The sequence below is a fragment of the Pipistrellus kuhlii genome, unplaced genomic scaffold (assembly GCF_014108245.1).
Source record: "Pipistrellus kuhlii isolate mPipKuh1 unplaced genomic scaffold, mPipKuh1.p scaffold_m20_p_3, whole genome shotgun sequence".
NCBI lineage: Eukaryota > Metazoa > Chordata > Mammalia > Chiroptera > Vespertilionidae > Pipistrellus > Pipistrellus kuhlii.
Window position 1 is genome coordinate 29,879,685 of NW_023425529.1, and position 18,442 is coordinate 29,898,126.

Below are 18,442 nucleotides of genomic sequence, written 5' to 3' on the forward strand. Positions count from 1 at the left end.
GGTGTTGGGAAAAGATAGAGGAGGCAGGGTATTTGCCTAATGGGATTTACCTCTCTAATATTTTTAAGGCAAAGGTAACAAAATGGGTAGAAGTATAAATAAGGGTGTGAATAGGAGGGACCTTGACCTACTTGAGTAAGTCAACAGTGTTTTAAAAGTATGTAACTAATCCAGTGGTAGTTCTTAACTTTGGCTTAATGCTCCTATAGTGGCTTTTCGTGTGAGTGGTTTGTTTGTTTTTTAATATATTTTTATTGATTTCAGAGAGGAAGGGAAAGGGAAAGAGAGAGAGAAACATCAAAGATGAAAGAGAATCATGAAAGAGGCTGATCGGCTGCCTCCTGCACGCTCCCTACCAGGGATTGAGTCTGCAACTGGGATATGGGCCCTTGACCAACTGGGAATTGAACCCTGACCTCCTGGTTCATAGGTCCACACTCAACCACTGAGCCACACCAGCTAGGCTAAATTTTCATGTGTTTTGTTTTTTTTTTTTAAAAAAAACCTAATATCCTCCTGGGCATTATGAGCTCTTGTATATTAATACAGTATTGAGAAACTAATACAGTGAGCATTCTCATTGTGGGCCAATTTTTAGCATTTGTTTTTCTCTCAGGATAATTCTGTAGAACTGGTTTTGGATCATTTCCTATTTCCATGTCATATGCAGTAGCTTTAGAAAACACTTCTAGAACTTGCTATAGAAATACTTGTAACCTTGCTATAATTTTCTTCAGGCAGAAGAAAGATGACTTTTGCTTTGTACCCTCCCTGAGCAGAAAGCATTTTTTTGCTACTTAATTAAGTGTGTTTTCTTATAAAACGTTGCCTGTGTGGGGATTGAAAAGCAGGTGCCTGCTAAGATCCTTAATTAAGATGAGGGATTTAACGCTATGGCAGGCCCGTCTCAGCACTGGCTTAGATCGAGAACACGCATTGTGCATCTGGCTTTTTTCCAAAAAGCTGTCCTCAAGAAGCTTCATAAATTTCACTTCATGGTAGTCCCCAGGGATGGAAGTCGTCCAGGCCCCTCCACCAGGCTCCTCGTCGTACTTGTCACTTAATTCTGGGCACTTCGGTTTACAACATGAACAGAATTATGCTGAGGTGGTGGTGCAGGTATGTGGTCAAGCAGCTGATGTTAAATTCAACATGTTATCCCTTCTAAATATACATCGTACACTTACTAAATTCATTTTCAGATTTTTTTTGTGTGTGTGTGGCCTCATGGGAAGTATATCCAGTGTGCATAGATTTTAGAAGAAATCTCCTAAAATTTTATTTTTTGTTAAAGCTTCTTTTTGTGTGGTGTGTGTGTGTGTGTCCCCTCCGCCCCCCAACTTTTTTATAACTTGGGTTATTCTCAGAATTTATACTGGGAAATGCCACTTAATTCTGGAAAAAATAGTTGATGTCACATCAGATGTGAGCTGGGTGGTAGGAAGTACAGTTTATATTTTACTCTGATTCTAACTTGGAAGTTGTTCTTTGCTGTTTTGATTGGACTCTGGATGGCTTCAACTAACCATTTTGGACTTCACTGGCTTTTATTTCTGTTGTCTTTGAAAGAGGAATCAAGACATTCTATTGGGATTACCTATTATATGGTTGTGAACTCTTTAAATGAGATAACAAGGGGCATAGCACACATGATTATGTTAAGAAATGACATTTTTATGTTGTCTGCTCTCTGTCAGCCTTTTCATGTGTCTCGGCAAAGCCTTGCATCTGTAAGATGACTGAGAAAAAAAATCTCACTTGCTTTCCCAAACTATACTTTAGCATTTAGACCATACTGGAATATGCCCAAGTCTGATAAAGAGGCGTGGGGAGGCCCCTAGCCTGTTTGGCTTGGTGGATAGAGTGTCAGTCTAAGGACTGAAGGGTCCCAGGTTCAATTCCAGCCAAGGGCACATGCTGGGTTGTGGGCTCAGTCCCCAGTGTGGGGCATGCAGGAGGCAGCCGATCAGTGATTCTCTCTCATCATTGATGTTTCTTTCTCTCTCTTCCTCTCCCTTCCTCTCTGAAATCAATTAAAAAAAAATTTTTTTTTTAAAGGTGGCAGGGAGGGATTTTCAGGGAGAAAAAAAAAAAGTGAGCGTTGGTCTAAGCAGAGCCCTGGGCCAGGTGCTATGGAGGTTTCAACATGATGCCTTGTATAGGCTCTGCCCTGGAGCTTGCATAGAAGGAAAGCAATAAATCTCCAATGAGCTCAGCTGGCCAGGGCTGCCAGAGAGGGGTGTGGGGTTCTTGCATGCTGAGAGTGTAAGTTTTAGGGGAGAGAGAAAGGCATCAAAGAGGAAGGAGGGCTTTGTCCTGTGATTGGGAGACTGAGTAGCAGGAAGAAGCCTGTAAGTTACGCCCATTTAACAGGCGGCATTTGCAGTCCTGCATTTGGGACTTAGGGGGGAAAGGGGAGGAACGAGAGGGCATCCCGGGTCAGTCCCGCTATCTCCACTCAGAATCAGTGGCATTGAGCATTCGGGGGAAATAGGGGTTTTATTCCCGACCACACACTCGCAAAGCTTCGTGTGCCCAGGTGTGCCCCTACTTGACAGTGAGTGTTCCTCTTAGCCGCTGTTCCTTTTAGCTCATTGTTTTCTGCTTGATGAGAAGTTGTGTGGTTTGGTAAAACATGCCTTAACGTGCCCGTCGTACCTATTTTGAGGCAAATGAACCACGTTTTATTCTTGTGCTTCCTGTTCATGGCCGTCAATCACAGCTGTGCTATTGTAAATTCAGTTCAGATTCCTTGAATTAAAAACAGATGCAAATGTTTATTTACCCACAGTGGTTCAAAGGGAAAGAGGGCCAGACTCACCCTAATTGTTTTTTTGTTTGTTTGTTTTTTTTTCTCAGACAAATGGACACCTACCTGGGAACGGAGATGTGTATCAAGAAAGGCTAGCGCGGTTAGAAAATGATAAAGAGTCCCTCGTCCTTCAGGCAAGTGATTTTTTAAAGGCTGTTCGTTCCTTATGACATATTTACAAAGACATTTAAAACTGGGATGGCAAATTCAGCGCTCACAGGAGCCAGATTGCTAGTAGATGTAAGTGCGGCCGGCTGTCTGTGCTCGGTAGGGAGTGGTGAGGACTGTGGCAGAACAAGAGTGTGCGTACCCGGTCTAGCATGAGCAGCCTTTAACCCGCCACACTCTTCCAGGGCCAGTCTATGACTGGCACAGCCATCTGATGTGATTTTTAAATATATACCAGAAATTCTGATTTGATACTATATATCCTATATAATAAGAGGTAATATGCAAATTAACTCTTATACCCTCAAAAGATGGCTGCCTACAACCAGGCCAGTAAGGGGGTTAGTGAGGGATTACCAAATGACTGAACAGCAGACTGCGTGGGGCAACTAGGCTGGTGCAGGGGAGGGGTGGGCAGTTGGAGGTGACTAGGCCAGCAGGAGGAGCAGTTGGGGGTGACCAGGCTGGCAGGAGGGCAGTTGGGGGTGACCAGGCCAGCAGAGGGGGGCAGTTGGGGTGACCAGACAGGCAGGCAGGTGAGTGATTAGGTGCCAGCAATTCAGGATTGTGAGAGAGATGTCGAACTGCTAGTTTAGGCCCCATCCCTGAGGTCGGGCCTAAGCCAGCAGTTGGACATCCCCCGAGCTGTTCCGAATTGGAGAGGGTGCAGGCTGGGCTGAGGGGACTCCCCCCCCCCCCCATGCATGAATTTCATGCACCAGGCCTCATAATATAGACTTATGAATCTGAATAAGTACTTTCTAAATATATATTTAATATTTATATATATTTAATACTTAATTTAATATATATTTAATATTTAATATTTCAGTTTTAAAAAAATGATACCATGGGCCAAAGTGAGTGGTGTAGACCTATTTGTAGACTGAATTTGATTTTTCTTGTTCAGAATGTTATTTTTCTCCTTGTAATTTCTTTGTATATATTTGTTTTATTAAAGTGTAGTTGACATACAATATTATATTGGTGTCAGGTGTACAATGTAATGATTCAGTATTTATACACTTTATGAAGTGATCACCACTATGTCCAGTAACCATCTGTCGCCATACAGTGTTATTTCTGTATTGCTGGCTATATTCCCAATGCTGTACATTTGCAGTCTGTGATTTATTTGTTTTATAACAGAAAATTGTAATCCCCTTCACCTTTTCACTCACCCCTTACCTTTCTCCCCACTGGTTTGTTCTCTATACCTATGAGTTTGTTCCTATTTTGTTTTTATAGATTCTACATGTCAGTGAAGTTGTATGGTATTTTGTCTTTCTCTGACTCACCTCACTTAGCATAATACCCTCTAAGTCCATCCATGCTGTTTTAAATACCGGACAAATACTTTCACCAGCCTAGTGTGCTTACCAGGCTGATGCCCATTGCGGGGAAGCTGTGAGTGTGCAGAAGGCTCTGAGGGTGAAGGACTAACCCAGCAGCTCCTCGGGGGCCTCGGAGTTACACCCCGGCTTTGAACACATGTGTGGATATGTGATCATGAGAGATCTCGTGGAATTTGAATTCTCTGGATTATTTTCTTTATTTCTCCTGAAGTACCAAACTTGAGTTGTCCTTGATAACTTCTCCTCCAAAAGTTAACTCCACTTTCTCTCTTAATCTCTAATACTACCTCCTACCCTCACCTCACCCAAATTCCCCTAAAAGCTAATCTATGTGCGTGCTCCCTCTCATAAATGGTTGAAAGGGCTTTAACCTATAAACATTGTACACCCCCAGTGAGCCCGGCCTTTCTTAAGTATTGAATAGGAGTCCTCAGATCAATAAGCACCACATATAGAGGAATATGAAGGGCTGCTGTCTTAATAAATCTCAGATCCTCACCCCACCCCCCTTACATCCAAATGAGTGGTGACAGTTTTTGATCTATTTAGAGAAATCAAGTTTGCAGTGGGACCAAATTCCTCCTAATCCATTGAGATGTTTTGCTCTAAATACAGGTCAGTGTGTTGACAGACCAGGTGGAGGCGCAGGGAGAGAAGATTCGAGATTTGGAGTTTTGTCTTGAAGAGCACAGAGAGAAGTTGAATGCCACCGAGGAGATGCTGCAGCAGGTCTGTACGACCCTGGCCCCCATGGGATTTTCCTGCTGAGCTGTGTGAGATGTTCCATGTTGTGTTTGCTCTGATGGAGCAGTACATTTCGTAGCTCACTTACACTGGCATCTTTTAAGTAAAAACCTAGGGTAGCAGGCCCTCAAAACACATACACACAATAAAAATGTGCTCATGTAATTAGAATCTGAAATAACACATTACTAGGATTACAGATAATTTTAATTATCTTCTTTATGCTTTCATATAGTTTCCTAACTCCCAATGTGAGCATATTTATCTGATTAAGAAAAAAGATAAATACCACATGTGACCTTTATTAGAAAAAACTTGTATACACACACACACACACACACACACACACACACACACACACACACGGTGCTCACATCTGAGAGACCTATAATATAATGGACAGAGTATACACTGGAGCAAGACTGCTTAGTCTTGAGTCCCTGCTCTGCCATTTCCATGCTGTGTGGCTTTTGGCAAATTTTTAAGCTCTCTGATCCTCAGCTTCCTCATCTGTTGAGTTCCTCATCATGCATTATCCCTATGAATTTCTACCTCATAAGGTTGTTTTGAGACTCGAACCACTAAATACATGTCAGAATAGTCCCTGGCACATGGCACACGTAACATCATCATCATCATCATTAGTGTTATCAGGCATCACACTATATATAAGGTTTACATATGTGTGTATCTACGTAATGTATCTCCCCAATAAGCAGATATGTGTTTAGTGCTGCTCAAAGAGGGTTAACTAAATTGTATCTATTTAGTAATTAATCGTCAAATCCTCTATTTGATAGTTACTGCTTTACAGTCATAAGTGAGGCACATCCTTATGTGGCTGTTTATAATAAAACAACTTCTGAATGTATCTCTTAAATTCTAATAGGAGCTTCTGAGTAGGACATCCCTAGAAACTCAGAAGTTGGATCTGATGGCTGAGATATCTAACTTGAAGTTAAAACTGACGGCTGTGGAGAAGGACAGATTGGATTATGAAGATAGGTTCAGAGACACAGAGGTAAGCAGCACCCTCTCTCTCTTTACGTACATATACATACATATGCGTATATATCACACACATGAATTCCTAGAGCAAGTTGAAATTCCTTGGAGGTGTGAGGGGGAGGCAGTTAATTACATTTGCCCTCATTCATCTATGCTTCTTTTTTAAAAAAAAAATCTTAATTGTTGAAAGTATTACATATGTCCCTTTCTCCCCGCCATTGCCCTATCCCACCCTATCCCCCACTCCCTGCCCCTCAAGCCTTCATCACCCACACTGCCTGTGTGTCCTTGGGTTATGCATATACACATGTGAGTTCATTGGTGGATCCATCTATGCTTCTTTTTAAAAATAATATTTAATTAAGTTGACTTTTTATCATCAAGTGCTAATGGCAGTTTTTATTTTCAGACTTTTTAAAGAACAGTCTTTAAACAGTCTTTGAAATTGTTATTGATTTCAGAGAGGAAGGGACAGGGAAAGAGGGAGAAAAACATCAATGATGAGAGAGAATAATTGATTGGCTGTCTCCTGCATGCCTCACACTGGAGATGTAGCCCGCAACCCAGGCATGTGCCCTGACTGGGAATGGAACTATGACCTCCTGGTTCATAGGTCAACACTCAGCCACTGAACCACACCAGCCAGGCTATTTTTAGATTTTTGGTACGAATTAGTAATTCTTTTATTGCCTTTAGAAGTACTTTTGACTTTAAGCTTTTGGAACTTGTATCTTTCTGTTTGTCCATTCTCTGTCCATTTGTACTGGTTTTCTTCATTGTGGATATAATGGGTTTAAGTGCATGATTTTACTGTTTATTTAGCTACTAGTGGCCCGGTGCATGAAATTCGTGCATGGGGCATGGGGAAGCGGGGGGTGGGGGGTGGGGGGGGTTGTCCCAATCTGGGATCCCTCTTGCAATCCAGGATCGCTGGCTCCTAACTGCTCACCTGCCTGCCTGATCACCCCTAACCACTCTGCCCGCTGGCCTGCTTGTTCCCAACTACCCCCCCGCCACACACACACACCAGCCCGATCACTCCCAACTGCCCCCCAGCCAGTCTGCTCACCCCTAACTGTCCCCGCCTGCTGGTCTGATTACCCCCGCCTGCTCCCCCTTGCCTGTCTGCTCACCCCAACTGCCCTCCCCTAACCACTTATGCCTTGGCTCTGCCACCATGGCTTTGTCTGGAAGGACGTCCAGAAGGTCACCTGGTCTAATTAGCATATTACCCTTTTATTAGTATAGATTATTTAGGCACACTGATTATTTATTATATAATAAGATTTTTAAGTATATATAAAAAACATACTTTCATTATATAATCATAAAAATCAAAGCTCTTTAGAGGTCATTTAATTTGGCCTTCTACTTTTGGTCTATTCCACTCATAAATCATTCCAATTAAATAAAACTCACTATTTGTGAAATTCAAGTAGACTTTACAACTTAAAGTACCCATTTTTGTGGCCAAGCATACTCATTTGTTCCATTTTATTGTTAATCCAGATCTTCTAATTTATTTATTTGCTTATTGCTGTGTTGCGAAGAAAGGCATATCCATTTGAAATTTATTAACTTGAAAAGAAATATTAAAGGCTGTGGAAATTCCTCCTCTGCTAGGGCCGTTTCTTCTTTTTTCTCTATTTTGTTTCTTTGGTTGGGGTGTGGAGAGATGTCATACTTGATGGGTACCAAGGAGAGAGGAATAGAAATCATTTACTTTTTCCCCCTCCCATCTTCATTTTAAACATTTATTTCATGCCAACTACATGCCATCATAAGAGGTACATACATTGTATATACTAATCACTATCTAAAAGCCCTTCATAGGTTTGAATTAAGTGAGGTTTGCTCCATTGCCTTTTCAAAATTAAAATGTCTGTTATGGAAAGTCTTGTCACATGTTTTACTTCCTTTGGAACAAAAGGAAATCCCTAACTTGGTGCATGTATTAACAGTAGAGCTTTTTATCAAACACCTGTATGAGCATGTTTTTCTTTTTATATTTTATATGTATTTTTGTATTTATTTCAGAGAGGAAGGGAAAAGGAGAGAGAGAAAAACATCAATGATGAGAGAGAATCATTGATTGGCTGTCTCCTGCACACCCACTACTGGGAATCAAGCCCACAACCAGACATGTGCCCTTAACCAGAATCGAACCTGGGATCCTTCAGTCTGCAGGACAGTGCTCTATCCACTGAGCAAACCAGCTAGGGCAGCATGTTTTTCATTTAATTGAGACTGGGACTCTTAGAACTTAGGAAGTTACCCAATTTCTTTAACGTTGCTCTTGTGCTTTTTAAAAAACAAAAACAAATAACATTTGACAATGTTATTACATGATGTCAAATAGTTCTTGTCCTCATTCACAAAAGGAGAAAATAGACACCCTCTTATTGAAACACTATATTAATAATATTAATAAGTAATTATTATATGATAATGCTGGGTAATACTCTTCCCCATTTTACAAGAAATGCCTTAAAACAGGAACACTTTAAAAGCCTGTGAGTTTTCTGGAAAGTATATTTGATTGTAGCATCTCTTTTCCTAGCCTTTGTGAGGTTATATTTGGAAGTTTAGAGTAATTCCTTATAAACTAAGTTTTCCTTCTGCCATTCATAACACAATAGTAGAATTCAGTCCGCAGGTGGCACAGCATGGAGCTCACCGTGCTGCAGGGAAAGAAGTTACACTGTTTGGGGATTGGGAGATGGCTTCTATGTTACACACACAAAGTTTAGGGGATGGCTTAACCTGTGTGACTGTGGGTAATTTGGATATGAAATATTAACGAAACTAAATTGAAGTAGATGTTGTGTGATTTTTTGGTAAGACCCCAGAGTAGTATTTACATCTTTTGAGTGTGTCTGCATTTTTATAAAACTGTTTTTCCCTGGTGCTGCATTCTCAATCAAGTAATCCTGTCATCAACTTCCAGTAAACTCGATCCCTGAAAATTTTCAATAAATATTTAACACTATTGATAAAATGTAGGGTGAGCATTCCCAGAGGTTATGGGATGTTTTATAAACTTTGTTATATATGAGCATAATTAAAATAGTCTTCAAAATTAAAACTGAATTGAATATGCTCATTTTCCTATTATTGTTCCCTTGATAAAAAATAAAACGTTTCCCAGGCTGTTTCAGAAATCCAAAACTCTTTAACTTTGTCTTAGAAGTTTGGAGATTAAGTTCTAAGAATATATTGGAATGGGAAAGAAGTATCAGTACTTCCACAGACTGGGGGTAAAAGTCTTAAAACCTTGAGGATTGAGGAAGTGCCTGCCCCAGGAATTGCTGACAGATGGTTAACATTGTTCCACAGTGCCCCCTTCTGGTCACAGCGCAGACGGCAGAAACTGAATTTTTGTGGAAGTCCAAAAGAGTTCTCTAGAAGGGAAAAGGGGATGGTAGCAGGGATTTTCTTTTTAAAAAGGACTGAACTTCTAGTAAGATATTAGCTGGAAATCATTTGTATATCACTTTCTAAAGTCTCATATTAAGGAGTTGGAAATCATTTGTATATCACTTTCTAAAGTCTCATATTAAGGAGCTAATTTCAGATTTTCAAGCTTGTGTTATCATAGGAAGATACATGGCCAATGTTGCCACAAAAGATAATTGGGTAGTTTTGTCTTTGTTTATTTGTTTGCTTGCTTGTTTGTTTTAAATAGAAAAATGGTCTCAATTTATAATTCTGTTTTCTTCCATTGTTTCTTCTTCTTTGCAAATTGCTAATATTTCTAAATGAAGTGGTAAATGTATACAGTCCCTAACAGGAAATCAAAGCTGTTTCTTGCCAAGACTAGTTTGGCTCAATGGATAGAGCATCGGCCTGCGGACTGAAAGATCCTGGATTCGATTCCAGTCAAGGGCATGTACCTTGGTTGCAGGCACATCCCCAGTAGGGGGTGTGCAGGAGGCAGCTGGTCGATGTTTCTCTCTCATCGATGTTTCTAACTCTCTATCCCTCTCTCTTCCTCTCTGTAAAAAACAATAAAATATATATTTTTTTAAAAAGCTGTTTCTTAGCAATGACAAAGTGGGTAAATATATATTGATATTAAAAAGACCAGATTAATGAGGGAATATCACTGAGAATTCGTATTATGCAAGGATGATTGATAGATGGGAGATTATAAGTGGGGTAAACTGACATTTTTCTCAACTTGAATTCTGAGTTTATAGATTAAGAATCACAAACTAAAATGTTATTACATGATGTCAAATAGTTCTTGTCCTCATCACAAATGGAGAAAATAGACACCCTCTTATTGAAATATTTTCTTAATAATGTTAATAAGTAATTATTATATGATACTTTTTCCCATTTTATAAGAAATGCTTTAAAAAAAAGAACACTTTAAAAGCCTATGACTTTTCTGGAAAGTGTATTTGATTGTAGCATTCCTTTTCCTAGCCTTTGTGAGGTTATATTTGGAGGTTTAGAGTAATTCCTCGTTAACTAAATTTTCCTTCTTATAGCATTGTTCTATTTTAAAATTTGTTTTTTATTGATTTCAGAGAGAGGAAGGAGAGGGAGAGATAGAAACATCTATGAGAAAGAAACACCAATCAGCTGCCTCTTGAAACCCCTTCCTTCCCCAACTGGGGATCAAATCTATAACTCAGGCCTGTGAATTCTGTTGTGTCGTCCATGAATTTGTGGCTCAGGAATAAATGTCTTGTAAAAGAGAGGAACAAAAACACATTAGCCATAGGCAGGGCGGGGCCTTCGTGGCTTGTAGTAAAAAAATAATCTCCTTCACAGAGTATTTGAGCCCTTTTTTGGGGGGGAGTTGGGGGGAAGAGTTGCTATTTAGAATTCTCATTTAATTGTCCTACTCTCTGAGCTCTGAACAAAAAAGTATATCACTGTTTCTCACAATACTTATCCGAATTTGACAAGCATATAAGTTTTTTATAAAGGTGGCAGTAGAAAATTTATCTGATTATACTGTATTTATATTATGAAAACATTAGGATTGTTATTTTTTTCATTTTCCAAATATAAAAATCCATTATGACACTGAATATATTTTTAGATGACAGTGCCCTCATCCATCCTCAGGTTGAGAAGCTTTGGTTTAAAGGATTTAAATTTCACTCCATTGCCGAAACCGGTTTGGCTCAGTGGATAGAGCATCGACCTGCGGACTGAAAGGTCCCAGGTTCGATTCCAGTTAAGGCATGTGCCTTGCTTGTGGGCACATCCTCAGTAGGAGGTGTGCAGGAGGTGGCTGATCGATGATTCTCTCTCATCGATGTTTCTAACTATCTGTCCCTCTTCCTTCCTCTCTGTAAGAAATAAATAAAATATATTAATAAATAAATAAATAAATAAATTTCACTCCATCCTCCCAGATTGGGTTGATGGATGGTCTGTATTTATAGACAAATGAAGAAACGATAAAATATATTTTTATAAACATCTACCATATCACTGAAAATACCCTGAAAAGTAATTGGTTTTACTACAGAAAATTTCTCTGGTTTATTTTAAAAGTGAAAGTTTATGTAGTGAATTTTAGTCTAGAAATATCTGATCAATGATAGTAAGTTATTAGCTTCCCCTTAATAAATGATCTCATCATTGTAAGACAGAGGAATTAGGAATTTAAAATAGTGTTTTAAGTGGAAAGATAGTTCTCCAGGAGGAACACTGTTTTTATTTGTCTGATCTAAGGAATTGTGGATTTAAGATTTCCAAGCTGCCATGTTGGTATGTTGAAGTGTACTACCGCTTTCCTAATGTACTTTCCTGTTTCTTTCCGGACAGGGGCTGATGCAGGAGATCAATGACTTGAGATTAAGAATCAGTGAAATGGACAGTGAAAAGCTTCAGTATGAAAAAAAACTGAAATCAACCAAAGTAAGTTTTCTCAATGACAGCAGTTTTTAAACAAATGGCTCCATTGCTTATCTATGATTACTAATATATAGATCAATGTGTTTTCCACTCAGTATATGATAAAGAAGGTATTTTACAAGTCAACTTTTTCTCTGAGCTGGAGACCTTCTTGATTTAAGCACTATTCTGAATAAAAGCCAGGGCTTAACTAATCTGATAGAACATATTACCTGTCATTTCTCTTACTTATCTAACCTCCTGTGTAAACTGATACTGTTTTCTTGTTATTTAGCTTATCTTTTTCTATCTGTAGCTTTCTTTTACTCCTCTGTCTCTCTACCAGTCCTTAATGGCCAAACTTTCTAGCATGAAAATCAAGGTGGGTCAGATGCAGTATGAAAAGCAGCGGATGGAACAAAAATGGGAGTCCCTGAAGGTGCGGTAGACATTGGGGAATGTGGGTCCATGGCTTGTTGCTTTTTGGCTTGTGCTGTTTTGCTGTGATGGTGTTTTTAGTGGTGTGTGCATTTATTTTGTCCGTGTGCCGCCTATTTTTTAAAAAATACGTTTAAAGCTAATTAAAGGGACAGTATGATCCTTAATTTGTTTTTAGGGACCTATGGAATAACTAGTAAAAAATAAAATCTTATTCTGTTAGGCTCTCTGAGATCCAGGCTTGGCAAAATAATTAGAACAAGTTCACCTGTGAAAGAATTCTGTTATGTAGCAATAGTAGACATTGCTTTTTTCCTTTGGGATTTTCTTGAAGGTAAATGCACTCAGCAGTTAACTATCATGGCAGCGAATGGAAATTACTGCTGAGAATTAGCGCAGTAAGAACAGGGCCGCACTCCTTGCCAGTGCTCTGGAAATTTCTTGTGCTTGATATTCACGCCTTCCATAAGGAAAAACCTGTTAGCTTCCTTGGAGAGTTACATCTTTTCATAGTACTAACTGTAATCTATTATCTTTAGAAAAGACTAAAAGAAAATGTTTGAAAATAAAATTATTTTATGAATATAAAATTAAATTAAAAATAAAGGTGCATTTATAAGCTTCAACTAGTATTATTTTCGGCGTTACATACAGCCAGCAAAACTGAATTTGCTAAAGCTCTTTACCAAAATGAAACTGAAAGTGAAAACATTAGTAAATAGGTAGAACATTGGATATGGGATCCTTAATAATAGTCATGTAGTTTTACAAAAGAAGAATAAAATTTGTTTTTTAAATCTTTTTTTTTTTTTTTTTTGCATTGTTGTAGGAGATTCTGTTCCGTTATCTTAGTAACGAGGATAAATATTCACTCCCAAGCTACTTTACCCACTAATTAAGCTCTACCTTGTCCAGGGAACCTAAGTGCCATCTTTAAATGCTGAATGAATGTCAAGCAAGTCTTGATATCTATTTTCCAATTTGCATTTTATTTTGCTTTTACAATACTAAGCATCTAATTTTTTTATATTAGCATGGTCAAATTTTTTTTATTTAACATAACATATATATCTTAGGGCTACACTAAAAGGTTTATTTTTTATACTTTAAATGATTTATTTTTTTAATTTGTTCACAAATGAAACTTGAAATAATTATACCATACTTATTATAAATTAGATTTTAATAATTGCCTTGCTTTTTGTTTATCATCACCACTGTCTGATTTCTGAAGTTTGCATCTTTGCACCTAAATAACTAATTATTGACTTAAGAACATACTCTCTGATATTCTCTTTTATTCATAAGCTACCCTTTTGAAATGAATTATCATTTGTAGGATGAACTGGCATCTTTAAAAGAACAACTGGAAGAGAAAGAATCTGAAGTGAAAAGGCTACAAGAAAAACTGTTTTGCAAGATGAAAGGGGAAGGGATAGAAATTTTTGACCGAGGTAGGAATATGTATTTAATATTGGTTATCTTATTTTGTTAAAATCCCCTAAGATCTGAAAAAAAAAAAAATCTGATGTTATTTGATGTGTAATTTTAGCAACAAAAAAAGAATAGCAGGAGCCATCTGGCCTAGGGCCTCAGGGAATCCTCCGAGACTCTTTCCTGGGCCTCCCAAGGGCAACTCTGTACTCTTCTGGGTGTTTCGTTGAGATGACTAAATTGTAAATCACCATCAGGAGAGAGTTATTTCCAAATTGCAAAATAAAAGCAAGTGTCAAAAAAGAATGAAAAGGAACCATGACGATCTTCTAAGACTATTTCCCTCTAACCTGAACTTGAAACAGAAAGACATTTAGAAACCTTCTCTGCCCTGTTGAGAGAAGAGAAGACTCTGTCTTTGGAAAACTCAGTGGGAATTTCTTATCATGCATTGAGCTCTTAACCTTCTAGTAAGCAAAAAATTAGGCTAATTTCATTTTTAGAAAAGTGCATGAATTTATCCAAAAGTTGTTTTCATAATTGAGGAGGCTTGTCCTAGAAACTACGTGGACTGTAGTTTTTGATAATGTAGCTTCTACTTGGTAGAAAATACTGTGAATGCAATGTGTTTTTCTGAATTATGTTTGGAAATATGAATGCATGTAACAGCTGACAAAACTAGATCAAATTTAACCTCTTTTTGTTATTACAAATGATGACTGGGGCAAAAGCAATTTCTGATCCAGTGGAAACAGAACAAATTTCATTTAGTATAGCTTTGGTACATTTTTACCTGTGATGTGAACACTGGTATTGTTATTGTCTCTTCAATGAGGAGCTTGAATTAGATGACCTGTAAAGTCTTCCTGGCTCTGGAATATCCTGGCTTTATATACTCACAGGAATCACAGTTTTCTACCCATTGGGGAACTTAATTCATCAAACATCCCGAAAAATGGATTCCCCCCTCTGTCATTTGACATATGTGGAATTGTATGTTCGGAAAGGACATTCACAGACAGGTCATGCTTTTAGGATTTTAAGATAAAAATGGAATCCTAGGACTTGTAGGCTAGAGGGTATGTTAGAATAGTGCTACCCAAATTCCAGTCCCAGGACTAGTGCCAGTTTGTGAACAGCTTGCTACCAGTGCGCCACCAAGGAAATAGAGGGACTGAGAGCAAGTTGACATACCATCTAACTGCATGATCAGTGGACTCACATGGATCAGGAGCTACGCCACTTCAGTGTTATTGAACTTGAGTGGTGAGTTGAATGTGACAGAAGCCATGTAGTGGTCATGTCCAGGAGGTCCAATATCTGGCTATAAAGGAAATGTGAAAAAAAACAAACAAAACAAAAACAAAAAAACAACCAAGGCAACATTAACCGGCTGTTCACCACATACTGTGTGAGGAGCACTGTATTCCACAGGCCCAATTTCAGGGTGAGAAAGTCAAGGTTCAGAAAGTTGAAGTAACAGAGGCAGTAATTCAAAGTTAGGCCTTCTGAATTAATTACATTAGGTTCTCTTTTTAACTGCACACAGAGCGTTATGTAGTATAATTCTAGTCCTGACGTCACAAAATAGTGCTCGGTAGTCAGTCTGTCTTTGTGAGTTTAGAGTCTCTCTATTTTAGGTAAAAGAAGACAATAATAGCGCTCTTAAAATATTATTTACTGTTGTAATGTATGCTAACTTCCAATTCAATGGGTTTTCCTGCACAGATGAAAATTTTAAAAAGAAGCTCAAAGACAAAAGTAAGGTTTTTGGTGTATTTCCATCAGCCTTTACATTCACCGAAAGCAATACTTGGACTGTTCTTTGCATGTGTTTTTAAAACATTTCTCTCACCAAAAATGTGAAGTTGCTTCATCGATAAGCTCTCCATTTCCTTGGAGCATACAACATAGAGGGTAAACAAACCATACAAAGGAGGAGTAAAAGGTCCCTTAGCAGATCTCATCTGATTCGGCCTGTTGCTCCTGGGACTCAGCGGGGCACCCCGAGTGGTGAAGGTGAGGAAGCACTTTCTCCGGGGTCCAGGAGATGCAGGGCCAGAGAAGGAAATAATGTTTACCCTCCTATGAAAACTACTGTTTTTGAGGTTTGCCATAGTTGAAAGATCATTTTGAACTTTGCTTTTCAATATTTTTAGCCCACTTTTTCACTGAGATCTACTTTAGGAGATTTTGGTGTTTTGAAAGAGAATGCAATTATTTAATTGCATTAAGTAACCAGGATGCTTCATGGAGCCTGGATTCTTTAAGGCAGCATAAAGAATAAACTTAAAGGGCTCTCTCCTCCAGACATTGAATTCTTAAGTCAAGGGAATTTGCCTTTTTTATTTTTTAATTAAAAAATATATATATTTTATTGATTTTCCACAGAGAGAAAGAGAGATGGATAGAGAGTTAGAAACATTGATGAGGGAGAATCATCGATCAGCTGCCTTTTGCACACCCCTTACTGGGGATGTACCCGCAACCAAAGTACGTTCCCTTTACTGGAATCGAACCTGGGACCTTTCAGTCTGCAGGCCGACACTCTATCCACTGAGCCAAACCGGTTTCGGCTTGCCTTTTTTAAAAAAGTAAAGAAAAGAAAGGCAATTCCTATAAAATATACCTTAATCAAAAATAGTTCTATCAGTACTGAATGATCCATCACTGTTTTAAAAATTACCTTTAGTCGTTTTTTTGTTTTTGTGTTTCTTCTCAAAAGGCGGAAATTATAGCTGATTTTTTTTTTTCTCTGTTTCAAATTTTTTAATTTGTGATTTCATTCTAGGTTGACTTTTGATCTTTAGAGTATTTGCTTTTTAGTATTAAAGTAACATGCTTTTGTATTTGGACATCAAATTTTAAGTGAAATGACAGTCATCTCACTCTGGCCTTTATGTTTTCAATTATAGCATTTGGAAATGAAGTTTATAGATGAAGCAAAGTACTTAATATCCTTTTGTATGGAACCTACAGCTTAGCATGACTACTCCTGTAAATATCACATTCCATCAGGCTCTTATCATTTGTGTCTCCATCTTGGTTATAACTGAGTATCATTTTGTCTGCTTTTGTCATGTGCACTTTGTTCATTGCTCTTACCCACTGCTTTTTTGAAAAGTCTGTGTTTTTATTGTTAGCACTGACATTCCATTGTTCTCTTGAAGATTTTGTTGTTGCTTTGAGAGAGGGTAGTTAGCTCTCACTTGCCCTGTGACTATTCAGGCGAGATAGAAAGGTGTTCATTTTTCAGATTTTTCCCTGAAAGACAACATGTATGGCAAATGTGCCCTTTTAAAAACAAACAAATAAAACAGATCAGTAACATCTTTACCTTAAAACATTTCAATCTGGAGAGTCAGTAGCTTCTCATTACTGTCACACACGTTAACTAAACTGACTTCTGATTTGATGTTGTGATATTTTCAGATATTGAAGTACAAAAGATGAAAAAGGCTGTGGAGTCTTTGATGGCAGCAAATGAAGAAAAGGTATCTCGATGGAATTTAAATATTTATTTGGGTGTGTAATAGCACCATTTTGATCATTCTGTGCATTTTATTGAGATATTGCCGTTTGAAAGAACACACCCTATGCACTAACTGACATTGAGGGGCAAGCTTTCTGCCTTCCTGCTCAAGTGTGTCCACTGTCAGGGGGTCACACTTGTTACTGTGCCAAGGATAGGAATGGAGACCAGCAGCACTGGCTTCACCGAGAATTCTCTCTCTCCTCCCTGCATGAATTCAGAAAATGCTTGAGCTATCAAATCTGGGCTATTGTATGAACTCTGAACAACTTTAGCTTCATGGTCAAGTCCATTTTTTTCTCCTTCATACTGCTGACCTCTTTTGCATTGGGGATTGTCTCTGTTCTCCTGAGTAGTGAGATACCAGAAAAGAGAGGCCCCGGCACCATGAAATCAGTTTGGCCCCCGGCTCTGTTTTAGCTGTGGTGGCCCAGTGCCATGTCTCCAGAAGTTTGTTTCTTCCGGTTGTTCCTCCTCACTTCATCCTGCTCCGAGCAGGGATGCAGTTACTCTACTAAAGAAATGCGTTTCTTCCCGGCTTTCCTGACCCTCCAGCCAGCAGGCAGCAGCAGCTGGGTCCAGCTCCTGTCATCAGAATTGCTCTCCTCTCGTGTCCCTAAGTGAATGGAACAAGAAGGCATTTTCCTAAGAAAAGAGTAATTTCAAGGAAGTGAAAATCAGGCCCTGCCAAAAAACTTTCTCTTGATCTTTTTCTAATTGATCAAAAGTTTCTTTTTCTAATTCTTGCCTACTCTGTTTTACTTGTTGATTTATTTTTGCCTTTCATTCTCTTCATTTGTTCTTTACTCCTTGGTAATAAACTCATTGTCTTACCCACCCAATCAGTTTTTTATATATGCATATTTGCAAGTTTTTCCTACTATTGAATAAAAATAAAAGTCCTTAGCAAGCTGCCAACAGAGCTTTTTTTTTTTTTTTTTTTTTTTTTTAAGAAAATCGCTGAAATTCATTTTCTTTTAATTTTCCTCCCTCAAAATGCAACCATATCAAAACTCCCAATGTTGAAGGAGGGCTCACTAGATGCTCAAACTGCTACAGGTGCACCAAGAATGACATAACTACTTAGTAGTT

At 38.5% G+C, this 18,442-nt stretch overlaps 1 protein-coding gene across 13 annotated transcripts in view; it reads left to right on the plus strand.

Annotated features, from left to right (window-relative positions):
* Positions 1 to 18,442, plus strand: part of PPFIBP1 (PPFIA binding protein 1) — a 169,445-nt gene that overhangs the window by 120,928 nt on the left and 30,075 nt on the right. For 7 of the 13 annotated variants that reach the window (XM_036454645.2, XM_036454644.2, XM_036454647.2 and 4 more), the window contains 8 exons: positions 2,860 to 2,946; positions 4,951 to 5,064; positions 5,969 to 6,100; positions 11,878 to 11,970; positions 12,293 to 12,385; positions 13,724 to 13,838; positions 15,547 to 15,579; positions 17,251 to 17,312. In XM_036454645.2, the coding sequence (XP_036310538.1) occupies positions 2,860 to 2,946; positions 4,951 to 5,064; positions 5,969 to 6,100; positions 11,878 to 11,970; positions 12,293 to 12,385; positions 13,724 to 13,838; positions 15,547 to 15,579; positions 17,251 to 17,312 (729 nt within the window). The remainder of the gene's footprint in view (positions 1 to 2,859; positions 2,947 to 4,950; positions 5,065 to 5,968; positions 6,101 to 11,877; positions 11,971 to 12,292; positions 12,386 to 13,723; positions 13,839 to 15,546; positions 15,580 to 17,250; positions 17,313 to 18,442) is intronic. The other 6 variants (XM_036454648.2, XM_036454651.2, XM_036454650.2 and 3 more) reach the window with 3 other exon arrangements.